Source organism: Opisthorchis viverrini (assembly GCF_000715545.1).
Source record: "Opisthorchis viverrini unplaced genomic scaffold opera_v5_5, whole genome shotgun sequence".
NCBI lineage: Eukaryota > Metazoa > Platyhelminthes > Trematoda > Opisthorchiida > Opisthorchiidae > Opisthorchis > Opisthorchis viverrini.
This window is the reverse complement of record NW_008751661.1, coordinates 5,066,478-5,088,826: the sequence shown is the minus strand read 5'-3', so window position 1 is coordinate 5,088,826 and position 22,349 is coordinate 5,066,478. Positions and strand designations below refer to the sequence as shown.

General features: G+C 46.1%; 1 protein-coding gene across 1 annotated transcript; it reads right to left on the bottom strand.

Annotated features, from left to right (window-relative positions):
* Nucleotides 1-1,387: 1,387 nt before the first annotated feature.
* Nucleotides 1,388-20,459, bottom strand: T265_00580 (hypothetical protein; the record flags this gene model as incomplete). The annotated part of the gene is made up of 7 exons (XM_009164384.1): nt 1,388-1,601; nt 5,193-5,504; nt 12,837-12,971; nt 13,260-13,514; nt 13,823-14,293; nt 15,546-15,821; nt 20,110-20,459. 7 exons carry the CDS (start codon nt 20,428-20,430, stop codon nt 1,446-1,448), a joined length of 1,926 nt encoding a protein of 641 aa, XP_009162648.1.
* Between the last annotated feature and the right edge of the window lie 1,890 nt (nt 20,460-22,349).

Sequence of the window (22,349 nt, the reverse complement as noted above, 5' to 3'; positions counted from 1 at the left end):
CAACCCCCAACCTGGAGGGCCAGGAGACTGTGTTCGTCAGACCTCTAACCATTGACCAACCTGGTGTGAGAGACTCTGTGAGTGTCGCGGGACACTCTCCAGTATAGCTCAATGGATCGCTGAGGTGCGCAAACCGTCACACCACGGTAAGGTCCAGCCTCTTCGTGACGGAAGCGGTATAGTGCACTAGAGTGACATCTAGTGGCCAACGTGTTTGTAGGGTTCTGCGTGACTTATCAGACGGTCTCGCGTCTTCTTGAACAGGACAGTTACCCCTACATACAAACCAGTCGCTCTTGACATATGTACACAAAGGCGAGTTTTATCATTGAATGTATGAAAAAAAGTGGTGCGAACTGATTGAGTGAACACAGTCAGCTCGCTGAACGCCGGTTATAATGACTGACCACGGAAGAATGTAGGCCGAATTTTGAACGTACTGTTAGCTGCAGCTGAGCGAAGCGCGAGTATGGGGAATAACTAGACCCGACAGCAATAAGCGAAGCCATTCAGAGCAGAACGTCGTCGTGTTTGAGAATTGCGTTTGACAAAATGTACGAAAAAAGGAATGCACCAAAGATGTATCGCTACCGGATTAAGCCTCTGTCTAATAGAATGCAGCTGGTGGATGGATGATATAAGTCATCCAGACGAAAGCCAATCGAACAAGGCAGACATGAGAAGATTCCGAATGTCAGTAGTGTATTACAACGAGGGTCTTCGTTACAGCTGAAAGTTCGGTGACCACAATTCAGAATGTCACCTGTTTTATCATAAAGGGACGGAAAAGCCGTTATTATTCTCAGGTGTCATATACTTCACTGGGTGGGCAGTTGATTTGGACAGAGAGCTTCAGCCGTGTGACTTTTTCTTTGTGTAACGACCCTCACTAATGCAACCGAATGCCCGTGTATGAATCAAACCCACTATGTAACAGTACTAACAGAAAGTGCGCAAGGCTGGCTTACGGATACCTTGCCACGTACTTCACTTTTCTGCCGAAATCCCGCCACGACGTAGTCACGCTACACGTGTACAAAAAACCGGCTAATAATGTCCCTAATTCGATTCATGTTAAAACGTGCATGTCTTGTGCGTTCCATCATAATAGGAAATTGCCGAAAAATCTTACAAAATTTATTGAAAGAAGTGAACTGAGCTAAGACCTATGTTCAGAAACTTGAACCGGAACTTCTGGTGTCAGAAGAAAATAAACCTTTCGCTGAGTTGGAATGACGTCTACGGCGTCAACAATTCTGGGACGGCCGTCTCGTTAGCGGGAAATTACTGTAATAAGTTACAAAGAACTAATGAACCGTTGCACGTGTTATACTCACCCTTTTCTGTTCATTCTGCGACCTCGTAAATTTCCAGAGGCATACATGAGTGGTGATCAACATAGTTATATTTCGGATATAGTTAACTGTACAATTTACGTGAAGCCATTATCGGGAATGTCGTGACAGCGGGCTTCTACCCGAGGAAGATACGACTAAAGAATGATTTGAGTATCTGGGACTGTTTGATGGTCCGCGACGAACGTCACTGAGCTCCACGGGAACGGATTTTCGAGGAGATGAACGACTGGCCTGATCGCGCTTCTGTGAAGAGACATGAATAAACAACACCGTTAAATGAGTAGAAGAGAAGTGATGTCATGAGTTGCCCTGAGACAAGATGGAATTCCGTCACAGGTGGCATATATTGATAAGTAGACCAGATAAGCATTTCCGGGATGCGGACTGTCGTAAGTCCAGTAATAACAGCTGGTAGTATGGTGACCAAATAAAGGACATCTTTAGGAAAAGGAATGAACGACTGAACCATAGAGATAAAAGTTGCCCATGGGGGCTGAAAATGTTTGGTACGTGCGTAGCAGACAAATGTCATGAAAGCAAGGATATAAAAAAGGAGTAACACGGATGAATCGGTCCGACTCTTGTTATCGAGACAGACTGGCGACTGTTGTTCCTTTATTCTGACGAAATCATCTTCCCTCTGTAAACCCTTTTCGCTTCACATTCGTTGAAGTTACTAGCAGCGCGCGTGGGCGATTGCAACCATGGACTGACCAAACGTGCTGACTGGCTCTCCTCGGAAGTCACTGTCCGACCAGATGCTGTCATCTGATGTGTTCGTTCGTTTTTAGTTTATCGGTAATTCGTTGACAAATAGCCTGCTCTTGTCACAAGAGATATAGCAAAGACCACATCGATACATCACTAATGACGACTTTCTCCTGGCGAAGAACTGGCCAACTTCGAGGGCTGTTATCATCCGGGGATGGACACCTAGTCTACGCACATATGGATGGAGGACAGCCCTTGCTGCCGTTTGCGTGATATTACTACCCAAGCCCATAGGAGCATGATGCGGTCAACTTGTTGAAAGCCAGAGATAGATTACCTCCATTTACAACATGCACAGTCCAACACCGTTATTCGCCACCAGGTAAGGTTAGGTGTACATATGAACCAGGAGGTCTGGTGGGTTCAGAAAACCGGAGAAATAGAAGCATAAAGTACCGAAAACGTTCACTGGTGGTTACACGGGCTCTCAGACACCCCTTTGTCAAAGAAACCATCAGAAACCACAACGGCGCCCTGATATTAGCAAAGAAGAACATTGGAAATGTCAAACAAAATACTTGGAATACTTCAGGTTGAGGCTTGCTATTTCCTACCCAGCACGTCGGTCTGTTACGGAAAATTGAAATGTGAATGTGAAAACGTTTTCAGCCATAGAGGTGCATGGATTATTCAAGAGTCATCGAGTTCCCGTTCCTGATGGCCTTCCACCTGCTCTGTTCACGAAAGTTCCCCAATTCATTGTCCAACTTAATTCACATCCAGTCGGTAATAGTGCACACCCACAAAACGGGTATTCGCAACGAACCCGAATCTACGGAGGTGTCCGTTTGACTTCTGTTGTAACAAGTCTACTAGTGCAACTAATTTTTGTCTAACTGCAGTGTGCGAAACCTTAACCCGTGAGCGCCAACCGAGATTCCGACCGGGTAGAGCTTGCGTCAACCATATCTCCATTCTGTCAGCTGTACGGCAGCACCATACGTACGGAATACCCGAAATATTGTTCGCTAACTTAGAGGGTGCTTTCGATTCTGTCAACCGGTGAGCATTTCTGACCATGTTTGCTCAACAGGGGATGCCATAGAAGTTCGTAAACATGAAGTCATTAGGATAGATTCCCAAAATGTTCCCTGCAAACAGTGGTGTCCGACAACGCCATTCCTGTTCAACTTCGCCATCGATGAAATGACAAGGTGAACGCCCAACCATCTTCAAGACTCCAGTGTCAAGTCGCTGCTGGTGGGAACTTTGTCCCTCTAGAGCATGCAGAAAACATCGTTCTGATCTTTAAGAAAAACATAAACCACGTGCTGTTCGGCACGCGTTTTACTCCTACGGTGTGCAAAAAGTCACCCTTCAGAATGTGCATCCTTTGAACATACCTCTTGCAACTAGTGGAGAAGCCTTAGAGGGTGAGTTTTTTACATACTCCGGTAGACGAAATGAATCTGCCTATTGAAGTTTGTGGACGAATTTCGAAGGCCTAAGTTACGTTTGCCAATTTGCGAATTTTGTGACATTAAAGAGGTCTATCACTGGGTTTCAACGGCTGCGCATACCAGTCTACGGTAAAAGTAATGTTGCTGCACTGACGGGGGACTTCGCATCTGAGAGAAGATTACCTCACGCGTCTGCACGTTCTTGTTTGAGAAGCGTTGCTGGTATAGGATGGCGTCCATGAGTTCACAGCGACGTAGTTAGAAATCGGAAGTCCTGTTGTCCGACGAGTAACCCAATCGCGGAACACATCCACTATCACCAACTGCGGTGGCTCAGGCATGTGTTATGCACGTCGAACAAACGCCGATAAATGTTTCAATAATCGTCTACCGAGACTAATTTTGTTTTCCGTGCGTCTTTTAGAACGGCATAGAATGCGGGGTGGATGTGTGGCTTGGAAAGTTGTTGATAGCAAAATAAGGAAAAGTGCGGTGCTGGTGGTATGATGCGCTTTTCATGAGGGGGTCCAGAAACTTCCCTATTTGTCTTATCTGGAGACAGGTATGGTGGCTAGCAGATATCCATCATGTATATGTTGTACTTTCTGTCTACATTGTCCGGTTAAACATTCGGAGAGTGTGGACTATACAGACTATCGCCAGATCTCTTCCGTCTTTTTTATCTTATGGCTCTAGATACAACTAAGTAAACTTTGTGATTGTACGGCAGCGACGCATGAGTGTCGTCTGTAACGATGTTGCCACCTATATTGATGATGGGCTCCAGGAGGATGATCGACTTTGGAGTCTCCACCTGGAGCCTTCGACAGAAGAAGCCGAACAATGCAATGTAATAAATTATGGAGAATGTACATTCTTCAGTGCCGATGGACGACAATTCGGTTCACACACACATTAAAAAGTAGTAAAATTACAGAAAACTAAATTGAAACGAAAAAGTATTGTCTTTTACCTATTGGTTAAGAAAAAACCTGCTCTGTTTGCCAGTGACTACACGACAAAGAGCATCGGTACATATTTTTAACGGAAAACACTACTCATGAAGTTACTGAAAACACTTTGACAGCCCACAGCCGGCTTCAACTTCCTCGATATTCATCAGATAGTCGGGCCTCCGAGTTTCCATCAACATTCTGATCTACTTGAATGCCTAATTGTGCCAAATGGTGAAACACATTTGTCGATAGGAGACAAAGTGGTGTTAAATTAGAACATGAGATTGACGGAAAGTTGCGCACTGAGCCTACCTAGTGAGCTCCAAGAAGACCCGACCGGTCATGACCTTATGAGAAGTATGTTCTGTCAAGAAAACAAGCTACGATATCCCGAATATTGTACCAAAGGGAAAATATAAAGTTGTGTAGTGCCATCAGCTGAAGGGTACCACAAACGAAAGATTCAGCCGGGCTTCAGGTGAGTCTCTCAATAACACCAAATTACTTTGCGAATGAATGTGTTTCGACAGGCGAGCAGCCGTATACTTGGTGTGCACACCATACTTTTTGGAGGTGCTAGCCTTGACAATTAGAAACGACCGCTAATGGAAGCCGTGGACCACTTCTCATCAGATAATTTGAAAAACAAGATTAACAGCTATCCCAGAATGTTTCGTTGGTTCACCCTGCCAAAGAATTTTACTAACTTTCAAAAGTCTCATGCGCAACTGCTCCTCACGCCGTCGAAGTAGTTGTTGAAGCAACACCTCTGAAGGGTCGATCGACATGGAGACAGCAGCGTTTGTCGAAGGGCTGGGCAAATTACGAGTTGGACTGGTACTGCTTTCATGTGTACTTGCTGGGGACACAGGAGAACGTAATTCGGTGTCAAGTCTCCGCGAAGAGGAAACTTTGGGAACAGACACTCTAGCAGCGATCACCTCTGCTTCAGCTGCCGCCTTCTCTGCCGCAACCAGACGCGCAGCGCGCCTGTTGGCCACAATCGCATCGTGGCGGGCCTAGGAGAAGAGGGTAGAAAAAACGTTACAAGAATTTTAGACACAAAGAAAACCATAGTTGCTGGATCAAGATGTTCAAAAAGTCGACTGTCAACGTAAACAGACGAGAATAAAGGCTAGTTGAAGTTAGCACTCCGTGAGTAAGTTCGACAATACGGGAATCAATGAAACTGCTTGTGTCAGCCAACGAACGACACAGTTCGGGATATCCCACAATTTCTGGTTAAAAAACGACCGAAGATATTTTGTCATTAGAGTCCCGAAGGGATCAACAAAAACTAAAGTAAATGTATCAGCACAGAAGGACGATCGAGTACTGGGAATACCGTGTGATTAGGTTTTACCAAGGAATAAGGTAGTAAACCATACTCAGCTCACCGAGAGAATAAATAAGCGCGACAATAAATTCACCATTTGTGTAAATGAATCAGAGGTATTCATTGACCTGGGTGCTTCGGCATAGAGACTGTGCAGCAGCATCTAAGATAGCAGCCTAGAAGCATCAAAACAGCGAATCCTCATGTTAAGAGATTTAGCCTTCATTTAGACTAAAATCGCCATTACTGAAAAGCGCTTTTGGGTGCCGATTCCATTACTTTCTTCGGCGCACATCATAGCACAAAAGGTAGATGATCTATTACGCTCCATTTAACCAAGAGCTTCATTGTAAGGTCAAACCAGGATAACCAGTTATGGCAAGGCCACTCCCGAAAGAAGTTATCTACAAAGCAACTGTGTGAACAAGAGAGTGTGAGAGACTGCAGTTACTTTAGACGTGGCGGAAAATGAATCGAATATGCCGATAGGATAGTTCATCAGCGCGCATTTTATCCTGTACAAGAACCAGGAATCCTTAAAATCAAGAGCAACAGTCAATTAATATAGGACAGGGTTACATGGAAGAAAGTCTTAATAACCAAACGGAAAACCGAAGGGAAAAGATACCCGGTGGAGTGCCAAACAGATGAAGTTAAGAAATCATCCTCCAATAGGCGGAGGTACTATCTGTGTCTCAGTTAGTACATCCATGACCATCTAGACCCATTATGGCCATTTAAACTTTTCAAATCCCATTTATATCTCTAAGAGTGCTTTGGTTATTTTATCCCGCAACCCAGCACCCTCCCTAATTCGCTCGCGCTTATCTAGCTTAATGGCAGCACCGGTATGGCACAAAGCTGAACCTGGCGGCAGCGACCACACCGGTAGGATATAAGACAACTAGTCATCAAAAAGTACCTGATCTAAAAAACTTGGAAGTCACCGGGTATTCGCGAACCCATCTTCAAAAGTTCAAATTTGTGGTCTGTGCACTGTCCTTGAGGAACCTAATCATCATTCAACACCAGAAAAAACAGTGTCCATGCAGACAGAGAAGCTTGATGGCTCAAAAAGGCCGAAGATAGGCAAGAAACGAGAAAAGCTGGAAACGTCCGCATTTGGTTCGATCGAATGGTGCTTGGAAGCCCCTTGTCAGTGAAACTAACAGAGACCAAAATGGTACTGTCAAATCGGAACGTTTAGACGGTTGGGGACGGTACTTCGAACGATTCAGTTGGCTACATGCTACATCCAATCGGAAATGCCGGACTTCAACAAAAAGGTGGACTGTGAATATGACAACCCCTTCACCCTCAGAAATGTCTGAGGGTACACCTCTCATCAAACATTGTCGTGCTCCTGACCCTGACGATCTTTCACCTGCTCTATTCGAGGATGCCGTTGAATTTCTCAGCCAGCACCAGCCTAACCTAACTGCGTCTATCTGAGGGAGAGATCATTCCAGACAACTGGTGTGGATCGGTAGTAGTGCTCATTCTCAAAAAAGGCACTCGTAGTGAATGTAGTAACCACAGAAATATCAGTCTGACTTCCGTTGTTCATTTTCGTCATCGATGAACTTATGAGGTGAACGCTGGAAGGTCTGAAAAAACTTCGGTGTTCAAATGTTGCTGTTGAGAACATGTCTATCTGAAGTACATAGACGACACCGCCCTCATATTTGAGGACGAAGCACAAACCCTGTTGAATGAAATGACCACCACCATATAATCGTTCGGCATGCACCTTGCACCTTCAAAGTACACAGTCATGCTTCATAATGTGTAGTCTTTGAACGTACCCTTGCAATCGCTGGAGGATGTGGGTGTAATTAAGTTAATTCGATTAATCAGCTATAAACCGTGTACCATAGGCGCAGTGGTTCCAGCTGCTAGTTTCGACCACCTGAAAGAGGAAGAGTACGAAACATACAACCTCCGAGGCGTTAGCATATTTGGTTAGTTCGGGAACTTGGGAGCTACGCAGTGAAGGCTATAGCTTTGATGCACGAGAGCCACTGAGTGCGCGATTAGGTCATTTCCACCAGTGTCATTAACCATTGGTGAGTTGGGTCCCGGGGTCCCAATCCAGAGTAACGACAGTTGTCGACCCGACTCGACTTACTGGTTAGTGTTTTCATACTTTGTTGAAAGATCACACACTGTTCACCTCTCGGTCGCTTCCACCCAGCACATGGCTTGGCGAAAAGAGCTATGCGAGGCAGATGGTATTCTGGTATTCGGAGTACACGTTTTAACGAGCGCAAACTATGAAGCATAATTCATCTATCGCACAGGAGTTCCTTCTTCCTAGGACTATTTGGCATTATCATTATCATTACCATTATCATTATCACTAATCCGATGTTCCTACCAGACCGCCCAATGCTTCGGAGGCACAGATGGTCAAACACTGACATCTTTTGTATGTCCTCTGCGCGTATAGGCCACGTCCCTGATCCACAAAGCAGTATGGATCGCATGGACGCAGTGTAAACTCTGCCCCTGACGGACAAATTCGGCGGCATAGGTTGTAAAGAGACGCCCCGGACTTCCCGATTCGAGAGATAATCTCACCTCCAGTCAGTCTAGTGGAATGTATACAACGGTCCAAGTAAACAAATTTATCTACTAAGTCGATTGGTTGGTCTACAAACATGAGGTCTGTGTCTGATCTCACTAATTTATGCAGCAGCACTTTACACTTTGGAGTTCGCATACAGTGCCCTCATGAGGGATCGCGAGACGCCGCCTGAGTTTCTGATGCGGCTGTTGCCTGAAGCGAAAGCCTTCTCCATCTCCTGGGCTTTCGAAATCCACCGGCCTTTTAATCAGCTAAAACCGTGTACCATAGGCGCAGTGGTTCCAGCTGCTAGTTTCGACCACCTGAAAGAGGAAGAGTACGAAACATACAACCTCCGAGGCGTTAGCATATTTGGTTAGTTCGGGAACTTGGGAGCTACGCAGTGAAGGCTATAGCTTTGATGCACGAGAGCCACTGAGTGCGCGATTAGGTCATTTCCACCAGTGTCATTAACCATTGGTGAGTTGGGTCCCGGGGTCCCAATCCAGAGTAACGACAGTTGTCGACCCGACTCGACTTACTGGTTAGTGTTTTCATACTTTGTTGAAAGATCACACACTGTTCACCTCTCGGTCGCTTCCACCCAGCACATGGCTTGGCGAAAAGAGCTATGCGAGGCAGATGGTATTCTGGTATTCGGAGTACACGTTTTAACGAGCGCAAACTATGAAGCATAATTCATCTATCGCACAGGAGTTCCTTCTTCCTAGGACTATTTGGCATTATCATTATCATTACCATTATCATTATCACTAATCCGATGTTCCTACCAGACCGCCCAATGCTTCGGAGGCACAGATGGTCAAACACTGACATCTTTTGTATGTCCTCTGCGCGTATAGGCCACGTCCCTGATCCACAAAGCAGTATGGATCGCATGGACGCAGTGTAAACTCTGCCCCTGACGGACAAATTCGGCGGCATAGGTTGTAAAGAGACGCCCCGGACTTCCCGATTCGAGAGATAATCTCACCTCCAGTCAGTCTAGTGGAATGTATACAACGGTCCAAGTAAACAAATTTATCTACTAAGTCGATTGGTTGGTCTACAAACATGAGGTCTGTGTCTGATCTCACTAATTTATGCAGCAGCACTTTACACTTTGGAGTTCGCATACAGTGCCCTCATGAGGGATCGCGAGACGCCGCCTGAGTTTCTGATGCGGCTGTTGCCTGAAGCGAAAGCCTTCTCCATCTCCTGGGCTTTCGAAATCCACCGGCCTTTATCAATCTTCGAGCTTATCCGGTGTTTGAGGGACCTGTGTGTGTCATCACAGTAGCTAGGTGCTGGTATGACCTTTCTGGCAACAATAAGATATGCTGATCTTGACATCTAGTATCCATTTAGTCGTGTCAGATAGCCTAGGCAAGCAGTCCTGTAAGCTGACAGCATAGCTTCTATAGCCTGCTTTCATTCAGCCACCAGGCAATCTTCGTCATCTGCATCACTATGCGTTTCCATTAGCTTTATAACCAGATCAGATCGATAGTCTTCAGCTACGGAATACTGGAACTGCTCTGCTTTCGTATGAGTAATGCTGGCGAAAAGCGGTGATAACCAGGCCCGTAAGATGGCACGATCAGAGTCAAGTTGCGTACCCCGGGAAGGACGACAATCTTTAATTGAGGCACTCCATCACCATCAGTGTTGACAGTGATGATTCACTGACGTACAACCATAAGGTTCGTCCAGTTATATATATATATATATATATATATATATATATATAATTATATTAAAAGCCATAGAGTGAAAAGATGAGAAAGAGTGGGTGAGGGAGGCGACCTAATGCTGGCCTATGTCAAGCATACTGAAGTGCCTACACCTCCAACCCACATCGATTAGCCACCATTTCTAGCAACATCTCCAGACAAGCACAGACGGGGTTACGGGAACCCCATCCTGGAAGGTGTACAACACCAACAACACCTAAACTCTTCCTGATCGCTTTCACGCCCCTCTGCCAATTCATGCGTTGTCCACCCAGCGGTTGTCGCCATCCCGAAAGAGGCACGGAGAACAACACTCGTCTCGGTAGACGGTGTTTTGGCATGCATAGCTAATGACCGAGTCATCGTGGTCGGTTGTGCTGGATATTTTCCCGCACAACCAAATGCCCGTTTTCTAATTACCTCGTTACTAATACGCTGACGCCATCTAAAACCAACCACGCTTCTGAGGCATCAATGGTCGAAAACCTGAAGACGCTCCACATCATCTGTCCACAGAGGCCACGTATCGCACCCATACAACAACACAGCCCTTACTGTAGCCTGGTACACACGACCCTTAAGATCCAGTGAGATGCCTTTTTGACACCACAAGTGACGCAAATTAGCAAACGTGATTCGAGCCTTTGAGATTCTTGCACTTTATTCGACACACTTCCGTCAGAGCTAATACAAATACCGAAGTGTGTAAAGTTTTCCACAATCTCCAGTGATTCTCCTTGAATTGTAAGGGATATGTTCTCAGATGGCACGTTCTGAAGCATGACTCAAACCTCTCACCTGCTTACTTCAGTGTGTGGATAAGTAGACAGGCTTTCGGGGTTTGAAAACAGACTTTGAAGTGTTAAGGGTTGTGACTGAACAGATGATGCACAGATGATGCAGCTGAGTGTGATGCAGGGTGAAAAAAACGGTGAGTCCTACAGCCGGGACTGGAGAAAGTGTTCAAATTTGGGCGGCGGTGGGTGGAACACGGAAAACGTGAAAGTGTAAGAAAGAAGGCATCAGTAGTAGCATTGTTCGCCTAACCGCCCTGCTATATGCAGCAAGTAAGGCGATCCAGCTGATGGCGTCAAGCGATGGCCGATGTGGTATGAGAAGTACTGTTAGTTGTAAGTGTCATGATTGTACGAGGGCTGGGAAACTGCCAGGGAGCAAACAACTGGACAGGATGACGATTAGGGTCCTCAACCAAAGCCTAACCGCAAGGCAGCGGTTTTTGGCTGTAAATGCAAGTGGAACGCGTCGCCACACATTTTCAAACACCCCAACCAGCAGGACAAGGAGACTGTGTTCGTCAGACCTCTATCCATGAACCAACCTGGTATGAGGGACTCTGTATGTCGTGCGGACATCCCCTAGTATAGCTCAATGGGTTGCCGACGTACATAAACCGCCACACCACGGTAAGGTTCAGTCACTTCTCCATTGGTAAGTGATAGCCAAACAATCCAACTGAGTCCATGACTGTTTTGCGGTTGGTGGCCTTAAAGTAACTCGATGTGAGCGTTGTTCGTACTGGAATGGAACGAACGATGGTAAGCATAAAACTGAAACAGTCAATCTGCATTACCCATACGCTGGGCATCGAATCCAAACCTTCTACCCAACTGTACTTCCTCCGGACTTAGTTGCCAACTTAGACATTCATACCACCCGCCAGGATTACCATATCCGTCTTTCTCGCTGACCGCAGCAGTCGCGACAGGTCTTGATAAAGCCCAGAACTGCAGTCTGTCAGGCCGTATGCTGATACGACAAATAAACATCGTTTACTGCACCCACCCGCATGGATCTTAATTGAGCCAGACAACTGCACAGCGCAAAGAAAACTATTTGCTGGGATCCAGTCCAGTAAAATGCTTTCGGCCTTGGGGCTGTGCAACTCCCACACCGTACATACCACGAGCGATTGCGCCAGGGCCACCGGATACTCGAAGAGTGGGACGTAGAGCATCTGAGCTCAGTCTTAGTAGCTTGAGGTGCGCAATCAAAGTGTGGTTTTGTATGCGTCTTTCGGAGATACGACATACATCGAAAGGAAGGGAAAGCAAGGTTTCAGCAAGAGATGAATCGGTGGTTAGACCGCGAAGGACTAGAATGTCCGTGGTTCCAACCCGATTTCTCCCGTCCAGTATTAGGCAACCTAGCAGTTAGGCACTGAAATGGTGTAACAGCCAACAATTATTATATTTATTGGTCGTTGGCTTGTTCGCTGAGCTGGGCAATTCGATAGCTAACGTTTCATCACCAATTGAGGTGACATTATCACTGCGTTATTGGGGAGCGTAGGTATTGGTGCATAGCGGTGGTTAGTGGTTGCAAGAGACACCTGTTGCCTCATTTGACATAGGGCACGGACATTAAAGGCTGCGAAGTGGATCGGATGCTTTTAGGTTAGTAAGTGATTATTTAGTTTTTTTAGGCTGACGGTTTAGACACAGGGTGATCCACTTCTACGGTGCTCAAACCCGGGCGACAGTAATCAAAAGATCAAGGGAAACTCAAACCACTGGCCTTTGTTCAGATCAAAACGCAATTCAACGACAGCCACTGAGGTCCTTTTTCAACGTTTTTATCCATGAGTATCCTGAAGCCCTGATGTATAACAAACACATTAATCGGAAACCAGTATTCCTAAGAATGAAACATGCATCTGCACAAAGAAACTCACCAGAGATATTTGACTGTTGCTTACCTGAATCCTCTTAAACAGGAATGTGACTAGACGGATCGCTTCGACTTTTCGCATTGCTAAAAGTCGGCGTCGCTCGTCTAGCATAATTTTCTGTTTCAACAGCGAGTCCTTCTCTTGTTTACAACGCTCAGTAGCCTGTGTCAGAAGGAAAAGATGAATAAAAGTGTGAGTGGAGGCAGATGAGGTCCGAAACAGCCTTACTTATCAATGATCATCTCTATCCTGCTGCTCTTCACCGGGAAAAACTATTTTGGTCACTAACGAAAAAGATCATCCCTAGATTATGGAACCCAGTTCTGACAAACCACATGCAGTTCAAGGTCTCTGTGCCTCAAACTAAACTCAAACAAAACATCGCTGACATTGTGGTTCCAGAAAATTACAAAGGGGCCGATCAAAAAGAGATAGAGATATTGTACTCACACGCTGTTTCTTCCGTTCAGCCTTTGCAGCGCGCTTCGCGGCCTGCTCGGCTTCAAGAGCCAGTGCTTCGGCGCGACGACGCTCTTCAGCTTTGCGCTTTGACTCTTCTATAAGACGTCTCCGCTCTGCTTCGGCTTCGGCGGCTACCTTAGCTTCCTCGCGCCTGCGATGCGCGATCTGGATCAAGCGTTTTCGTTCAGTCTGCCGCTCATAAATGGCAGCTTTAGAGAGGTGTTTGTTTCGGTCGAAATCAAGCTGGAATGAGAACAGAATATTGTTGGCGGTTCACCAACAGCTGAAAGGACCGCGCGCAGTTAAATCTTCACAACAAATTCAACCCGTAGAACAGGACGCTGTCAGAGTCATTCTACAGTGGATATGATTCGTTTACATGAACAACCTGGGAGCTAGGTAAAGTAAGGGGTAAATACGTTTAGCATCAGATAGGGGGCAGAGCCGACACAAACGATTTTGTGTTTGTTGTCGAAGGGAAATGTGAAATACACCCGTCAAAACGCAGTCACAGTAGATATCCAGTCACGGAAGACGATTCATTATCATACCTTCAGTTCCGCTGTGAAGTAAAGCTTAGTTTTTGCAACGTCGTTGAGAGAGGCAGGAGCTGTCGCATGCTCGGGTGCGTAGACCAATTTCTGCCCACGGAGCCCTTCCATGGCCTTGGTAAAACCAGTGTAGTCGGAATATTGTATATAAGCCTCGAAGGTAAGAGGAGAAAGGGTTGAAGAACTTTTAGATTGCTCATCTGGTGATACTGATCCCAATGTAGCATTTATAATGCTATCTGGAATGCGCGATAGCACGCGAACGTCATTGGTCACCACTGAAATCGTATCCGGTCCAATTTTTCCGAATCCCCCAACCGTCTCTTCTGGTGAGTCATTTTTAATTGACTCCGTCGAGCGTGCGTGTGTGCTGGGAAGACCGCCCAATTCATCTAAATACTCGTCAACACAGCTGGGATTCTGAACAGGATCAAGCATTGGAATGTCCACCACTCGTACCGCACCAAAGTTCTAGAAACAGGGAACACAAAACATAAGTGCGTCCAAAAGTGCAGCCTTTACTTCGAATCCAAACTGTTCAAAACGATCTCACTCGACATATGTGAAATGTCTAGTGAAACAAGGGTAATGAATTACCTGCAGGAGCGGAACACTACAATATTAATGCTACTTACTACTATTGGGAATGTAGCTACTGGCAGGATGATTGTACCCATTGCCAACCATATGGGAAGAAGCGACAATATGCAATCGGGTGTTCAAGTCCTCTCTACAATCGACTGTGGGTGATTTTCGCAACAACATGTTATCCATGGTAAATGAACACCAAGTGTGACATCTGATTCTCAATAGAAAGTTTGCACCTGGAAATTCACTTGAGGTCATCCTCTGATGGTAGATACGTCGGGCACTTTTCTTGTTCAAAGGGAAACACTCTTCCAGCACGAGTAGATAGTAGGCCCAAAAACAGAAAACTTGTCGAATTTCCAGTGATAAACCAGAACGTTCGTGCTTAAGGCCCAATGTGGACAACCTAAATGCATCCCAGCCCTAGTGCTTTCCTAGTGGCTGGATATCAGAGATGTCATCACAAAAAAATTTCATTTGCTTGCTCTCCATTGTGGTAGCAGTGGTGAGGATCATGACAACCATAGACTTATTTTATCAGCTGAATGCCTACGTTGTTTAGTGCAAGCAATCTAAGGTCGGCGAAATATAGAACCATCAAGTTCGACGATATTTCTGGTTCTCTCTGGTGTGATGTAATTTTCATAGCAGCGGTGGCGCAGGTATCGCAGCAAAAATATCACAAAAACGAGTGAGACGATGCTGCCCATGACGGCTAACTTGATGCAAACCTGTGCAACCGACATGACGTAGGCTACAGATCTCGAGACCGAGATCAAAATAGCTGAGTGCGAACTTGCTGATCCATGGTTCGAACCGAACATCTGCATCTCGACTGCTCCCGTCTAGGTTTTGGCAACCTGGCAGCATCTCGGACCTCGTACTTTCCTTAGGTGGCACAGCAGCCAGACACAGGATGGTACACCTGAACGATGACTATTTATTATTAGGCTGAGGCAAAATAACGGAGATAACTGTAATGTTGGAGGAATTTAATCACATATTTGGTTTTCCTTAGTACCTGTTCAGTGGGTAGATAAATGGTCGTAAACATACTATGAACGCGAATTTCAGGAAGAGTCTTCAGTAAAAGGCAAGCAGAAAAGTTATCATCCAAACGGCCTTTGAAACCCACTTCAAAAACCGCCTTGACAACGGAGGGATTTGGTCGGTCCAGTTTCTGGTCTGGTAATGGGATTTCTTTGTTAACATCTAGTACGGAAGACTGAGCAAACCAACGAACTGGGAGTCCGCTGATAAGTAGAGTATCAGGACGCTCTCCTGGTTTTGTCTCATCCATGTCCTCCGCATCGCGAAAAAATGATTCCCAATCATGTCGCCGAGGACAATCCGGCGAAGCTTCGCTTGCACGAACATGAAGGTTCTGTGGAAATCCACTTAACTTAATGTACTAAAAAAATAAGTTTGAAAGGACCAAGTGAACAGATTCGAATACACAAACCATGGTTATGAGAATTCGGCTGTTATTTCGCCATGATGATTAACAGCAACGCAAACTTCAATTGAAGTGCAATTGTGCAATCATGGAACGCTGCCTCTGTAGTTCAGTACTTCTGTCAACAAATTATAGACAGAATAACCCGCACCATAATAACGAAGTAGCCTTTAAAATAACGCTTCTTTGGGTAGATAATCCACCAGGACCTTTCGGATGTATTCCTCAGGTGGACCCACTGAGCTGTCATGGCTCATTCATTCTGAACATCCCTTATTGTCATGGTTTATCACCTATCAACTACTGACTCGTACCAGAACCGCAACCAGGCCGAAGGCCCGCTGTCAACCGTAACCAATAAATACACTAGGATTTCACACTATTTGTCTCGAGGTGGCGGAGGAATGTACACATGATGGTTATCACTATCTGAAAGGATCATTTTTAGGTGGTCCATTGGCACATACTTCGATAATAAACTCCCTCACAGAATGGACCATCAGGCTTGCAAAGTGCTCGAGTATAGGTCAGCCACCATTTGTACGCGTTTAGCAGTTACAGATCCTGCAACTTCGTACCGATACCCACAAGGGGTGACTCAGACCCCGCTTGAGAGTGATACTCTTCGCTCCACACATTCCGACGTAATTCGAGTACTGAAAACTACGGAAGAAGCAAGACAATGTGCCACGCGTCTCCACATTTGTTTCTTTTGGCTACTGGGTGCCTGCGTCCGCTTGTCAACGGTGATATCATCACACTATAACTACTGACAAAAGGAAAAAATCCGAAATAAAAGCCTAGCGCTAACTGATCATAAACCGTTCACAGTATTGTGAGAACATTTGGTCGTTGCCGGTATAGATTTCATTCTGTCGGTGAGGCTAATCTACGCTGAAAAAACTAGAAGCATTGTACAGCTGTCTCATCCCTGTTAGGAATCACTAGCAGTGCGCACCTCACGAAGCTCATAGAGTTTCAAACGAGCAACCATTCACCCAGTGGTTGATCACTTAGCTGTTTAGCTGAGAGTGACTGATCAACTATACTCACATTACTATGAAGCACAAATCAGGTCAGAGGAAGGATAACCTCAGTGGATTGTGAAACTTCCTTCTGAGAAGTCGCCGCTCGATGAGCCAGTCAATAAATGGCCACGTGATGCGGTTTCCTGTTACTGAAGGATGAGGGAGGCTATGTTATGCCTTGGTAATTACACTGCTGTCACGAAGAGACTGAACCTTGCAGTGGTGTGACGGTTTGTGAACCTCAGCGAACCATTAGGCTATATTGGAGGGTGTCGGTGCGATACTCGAAGTCTCTCATACCGGGTTGAACAACCATTAGAGGACTGCCCAACAGTCTGCTAGTCCTCCAGGTTGGGGGTTGGAACATGTTTGGCGACGTGTTCCGTAAAAATGGTAATCCACTTGCATTTACAGCCCAACACCCCTGCCTTGCGGTTAGGCTTTTGAGCCAAAGGCTTTAGTTGAGGACCCTAAACGTCCTGTCTACGTCTCGACGTCCTGGCAGTATCCCAGCCGACGTACAACCATCAACCGCACACATACAAATGTAAAAACGCCACATCGGCCGTCGCGTGGAGCCGCCAGCCGGGTCGTCTTATTTGTTGTATACGGCATGGCGGTTAAGCAAAAACAGACTACTGTTGGCGTCTCCATTCTTTCTCTTTCGTTTGCTTTTTTACCCCTTCTCCCCACCCTATTATTACCTCTCTCCCTGTAGGCCCAGCACTTAGGACTGCTGACTCTGTTTGCCTCGCATCGGTTTTGCGTGAAAAAAATGCTCCCCATATAGTACCGACATTCCCTGGCATTTCGAAATTTTCACCATCTAGCAGGTTCTGGAATGGCGACATTGGTTGCACCCTCAGACACTATGGCGGTGTCTGTGGAGCAAACGTGTCCACCATAAATTCTTGACCCTCCTTAAGGCACTGTACGCCAACTCCCGCGGACGTGTGGTCCATGGAAAGCCTTCGCCTGAATTCACTACATCAACTGACTGGTGTCGGGCAAAGTTGTACTCTTCAACGTCGTTATTCACAGTATTCTGAAAGACTAACACCAAGAATCTAATACCCGTGGGGTCGAAATGCTCCGAGGGCATTCGCTCACAGATATCAGGTACATAGATGATAAGCGTTCAGCTGTAGCACCCTTCCGGTGCCTAGCTGCCATGCCACCCGAAGGAAGCACGAGGGCTGGGATACTGCCAGGTTGCCCAAGCCTAGACAGGGGAAGTCGAGTGGCGGAGGTCGGATTCGAACCACGAACCTTCCGGTCAGTAAATTCGCGCTCTAACCACTCGGGCCATCTCGCCCCATTCGCTAAGGAAGTGAACGCTTGGCAAAGTGTGAAGTGCTGCTGCGCGGCTGAGTGGACTCAAATCCCAAACGCACGTTTCCGAATGGGCCAGTTGACATAGAAGACGAATTTGTCCACCTGAGTAGTTGTATTAGTCCAGGTGGTCTCGCGAAAAATAACGTTCCCGTCCGGATTGGGAAGGACAGAGCATCTTTTGCGACGTAGCATCACCTGTGGCAGATGCGTGACATCAGCCCATCCGTCAAGGGTCAAGTTTACAATACTGTGATGCACTCCAAAATAAAATATGGGTCAGAAACTTGGCTGCTGCGCGCCGTGGACATCGAAATACTTTCAGTGTTTGAGCTCCAATGTCTCCAGGGCATTGCTCGACTCTGGTGGGAAGACAGAAGCAGTAATGCTGAAGAACGTCGGAAGCCCTTCGAAAGAAATAACTCGTCTATGATAGATAAAGTGATCACATTCCATAGGTTGTGCTGGTTTGGTCACGTGCTGCGTATGCCGGTCGACCGAATTCCTTGAAGGACTCATTTCGCACAACCAAGTGGAGGGTAAAAGAGAGGCAGAGGCGGTCAAGCAATGACTTGGCAGCGAAGTGTAAAAGCTATTACCAGAAAACTCAGCCGCGCTGGCCATTGCCGTCTTTCTGGATGGGTACCCCAAGACGGGACATATCAATGGTTAGGGATGGCCCAGTCGCGTTCGAGCAAGCGATTGCCCTCAATACATAGCCCTCCTCACAGCCTCCCAACTCGAAGTCCACTGAAATCCCGTATTTACACACCAATTATATCATCTACCGCCTCCAATGCGCAGCCATCTACCCCACCTCCCCAAACCAACGGTGAACGAAGCTGTGGCATCAACAACCACTGTAAGTACGCGGTTTTTACGGCTGATGATTTGTGTGAAGACGATACTAAGAACATCGATGACCACCTGCGCACCAATGTACAAAAAATGAAACATGCTCATCGACAAGGAAATGGGGCAGTAGCCTTCCAAAAATTCAGAAAAAACACGGAACAGATGAGTGCCGCCATTTCTGATGTTACCTGAAAAATTATCAGCTTACCTGGTATATGGGTCATAAGATCCATGCCCCAAGACCAGCTACATAGGGCCAAGACTTAGGCCTCGTGATTTTAAAGAACTGTGGCTGATGGTTGGTGTCGTTACTGAGGGCAACACCAGATGAAAACACTTGCGGTTTGCTGCCGTATAACCATGACATTTTATTTCAATAAAGCTTTATAGTCGGGAAAAAAGTAATGGGGAGGGGAGGAGGAGCTAGCCTAGTATAAACCTCCAAAACTTAGTCAGATAAGCGTGATAAAAACTGACGGCATGAAAACCACTAGCATTGGTTGACCACCATATCATTTAGTCTCTCCAGCCAAGAAAAATAACGTATACAATCCTGGAAGGTCAAAAAACACCGAACGTTTACATAACTGTCATCTAGTCGTTGGAATTCTGGCGGAAGTGCTGCCAGCGGTTACATTTACAGGACTGAAACGATCACCAGATGGACACCCTCACTAGCGCATAATCGGAAGCTGCTATCTTCGTGTCAGTACGGATCGTGAGAAGAGAGACAACGCGCTACGGGACTTGACCGTGTGCTGGTTAGTTGGGTAGAGAAATAGTATAGATTTTGTGCTACTTCCTTCTAATTAACTGAACGACTGGCCGGCTGACTAAGTAAGAGGGTTTATGTTCACGGGTGCGGTCTCACTACAGGACCAACTAAACTAAACTAACAATGCCGTGAAAATACTGCATGGAAAATCATTCGGACTGAAAAACAAACCACTCGTACGCAGAAAAACCATGTGAAAAATACTCAATACGGCCACTCGGATTGGTGTGCATCAAATCAAAGTACAACTTACCTGACTATCCAAACTTGTCACTACGCGCTTTACGTCCGCCTTGCACTCAAGCTCTGCAATTAAACGAACAAACTCACGCGTAGTGCGTAAAACACGGATATTTGTGGGTGGGGATAAAATGCCAGGACAAAGCTGCCGGAGCTTTTCAATAACTTCCCAAGTGGTAAACGACCTTATCTGGCCACTAGTATCATGAAGGGTGGGCAACTGAACAGTTAGGTTAACCCTGGCAATGGGTTTTAGATACAGGTTATAAGCCTTGGCAAGAACCCGTAGTTCAGGTGCCCCATCTACCTTCTCCGCGTGCGCCCCTATGTCCATATCCCCTAGTAATGGGAGCGAGCTTCACGACAAAATAAAAATGTTGAACCCCGCTCAGCAGTTTAGTTCAGTTCATCGGATTCAGAGATTCACGGATTAATACACAGGATCGAGGCTCTTGCCCAAGTTTCCCGGGTCGGTTTTGTTCTTGTCGTTCAGTGGCTGTCGTTCACCTGAAAGGGACAAATGAAAAAGGGGTGTAGCACTGCTCTTTGTGTTCTCAGCGCGGGCAGTATGCTCGCCAGCGTGAGGATTCGCATAAATAAATGTCTAGTAGTGCTTTGAACTGGGTTCTAGAAGCAGCGTGGACAACCATCGGACGAAGGTCATTCCACGCAGCTACTACCCGGAGTGCGGAAAAATTTTGCCTGATGAGTGTGTGCGCTCTGAGCTTGAAAATCTTCTTACTATGTTCCCGCCGGGCGTTTGGTGGGTTAACGGTGAAATCCTGTTTGCCAAGCTTTGTTCAAACATGGCATAAGCAAGAATTAAGTCCCCTCGGAGGTGACGACGCTCCCGAGAAAGGAGAGCAAGCATCACGAGATGCATTTCGTAGTCCACGGATTTGAGGCCGGCAATCATTCTCGTAGCGGCTCGCTAGATACGCTCAATGAGGGTGATGAAGCCAATGGTTGGCAGCCTATTGAATAGAACCACTCCTAAAGACACCCAACGCCTTGTCTCCCGTGGAATTTGATGAAGAAGAGGATCGCCTATTTTATAATTCCTTAACTAGAAAGCATGCTCTGGATTCACCCTACAAAGAATGCATCGCTTTGTCACAGATATGACATATGACGAACGGGTGAACTAAATGTTGCACATCCAATAATTACAGGCCCCCGGGTTCGAAGTCGGCCAATATTTACGGTACGCCCATTTTTCTGGCGTAATATTCGATGGCGCAACTCGGTGCCAGTGTCAAAGCTCTGACATTCATTTTAATCATATAGAGATGCTATAGCACTACTTTCATGCAGTGCGTGGGTGAACCTCCACACTCGAAGGCAACTCTAGGCGCACTAATGTCAAAATACCCTCTTACGATACCAAAGTACACGTGCCCACCATTTAGCTGAAAGTTCATAGAAACACTCAAGCGTTTCGTGGTGCTATGGACCTCATCTCCAGTTGTGCGAGTTCAACAAACCACGCTCGGCCACGGGCCACCATCCCACCCGTTTATTGGAGCAAAGGTTACGAGGAGGGATTTATGATAACTGACGAAGCTCAGCTACAAAACAATTTACACTGGTCTTGTCTGACTCCGTACAACATTGTATCTTTTTATAAAAAACGCTATTCCAGAGATGCATTCAAGTCTGCTCCGCACGAAGAAATTCACCTAACGCACAAGGGCCCAGTAAACCATGATCAAAAAGGGGCCTAAACATCCCAGTATCTAGTTATGCGGTATTCAAAACTTGTGGAAACCCTGGCTTCCTATTTGAATGTGTGCAAGATCACTATGACAGGCGCGAACTGGTCCAATTTTAAAGAAGGTACACGCATCTAAGGAGCCACAGGCCTACGCGGAATCACGAACACGGCCAGTAGTTGTTGGAACTACCTTGCATCTAAAGCCGTAATGACCTGAGATATGATTTTATTAACTGTGGTATGAAACAAACGAATAAGCTTAAAGCTCATCCAGGATTACCATTTAATCACACTAGTCATTATTGCAGGACGTAATATCGACTCCAAATTAAAGGAAGCCAGATATATTATAAAGTAGTCCGAAAACCCCTAACTTGCAGTTGACAAATTGCGTCACCTCCTGCATTCTTCTTCATTCTTTGGTGCACCGAAATCGGACGGAAAATGAGAGAAACACTATAAAGCAGGAATTTTAAAAAGCAAAGCTAAAGATGTTGATGGAAGAATTCGAAGCGAAAACAAATGCCTTGAACTTCGGC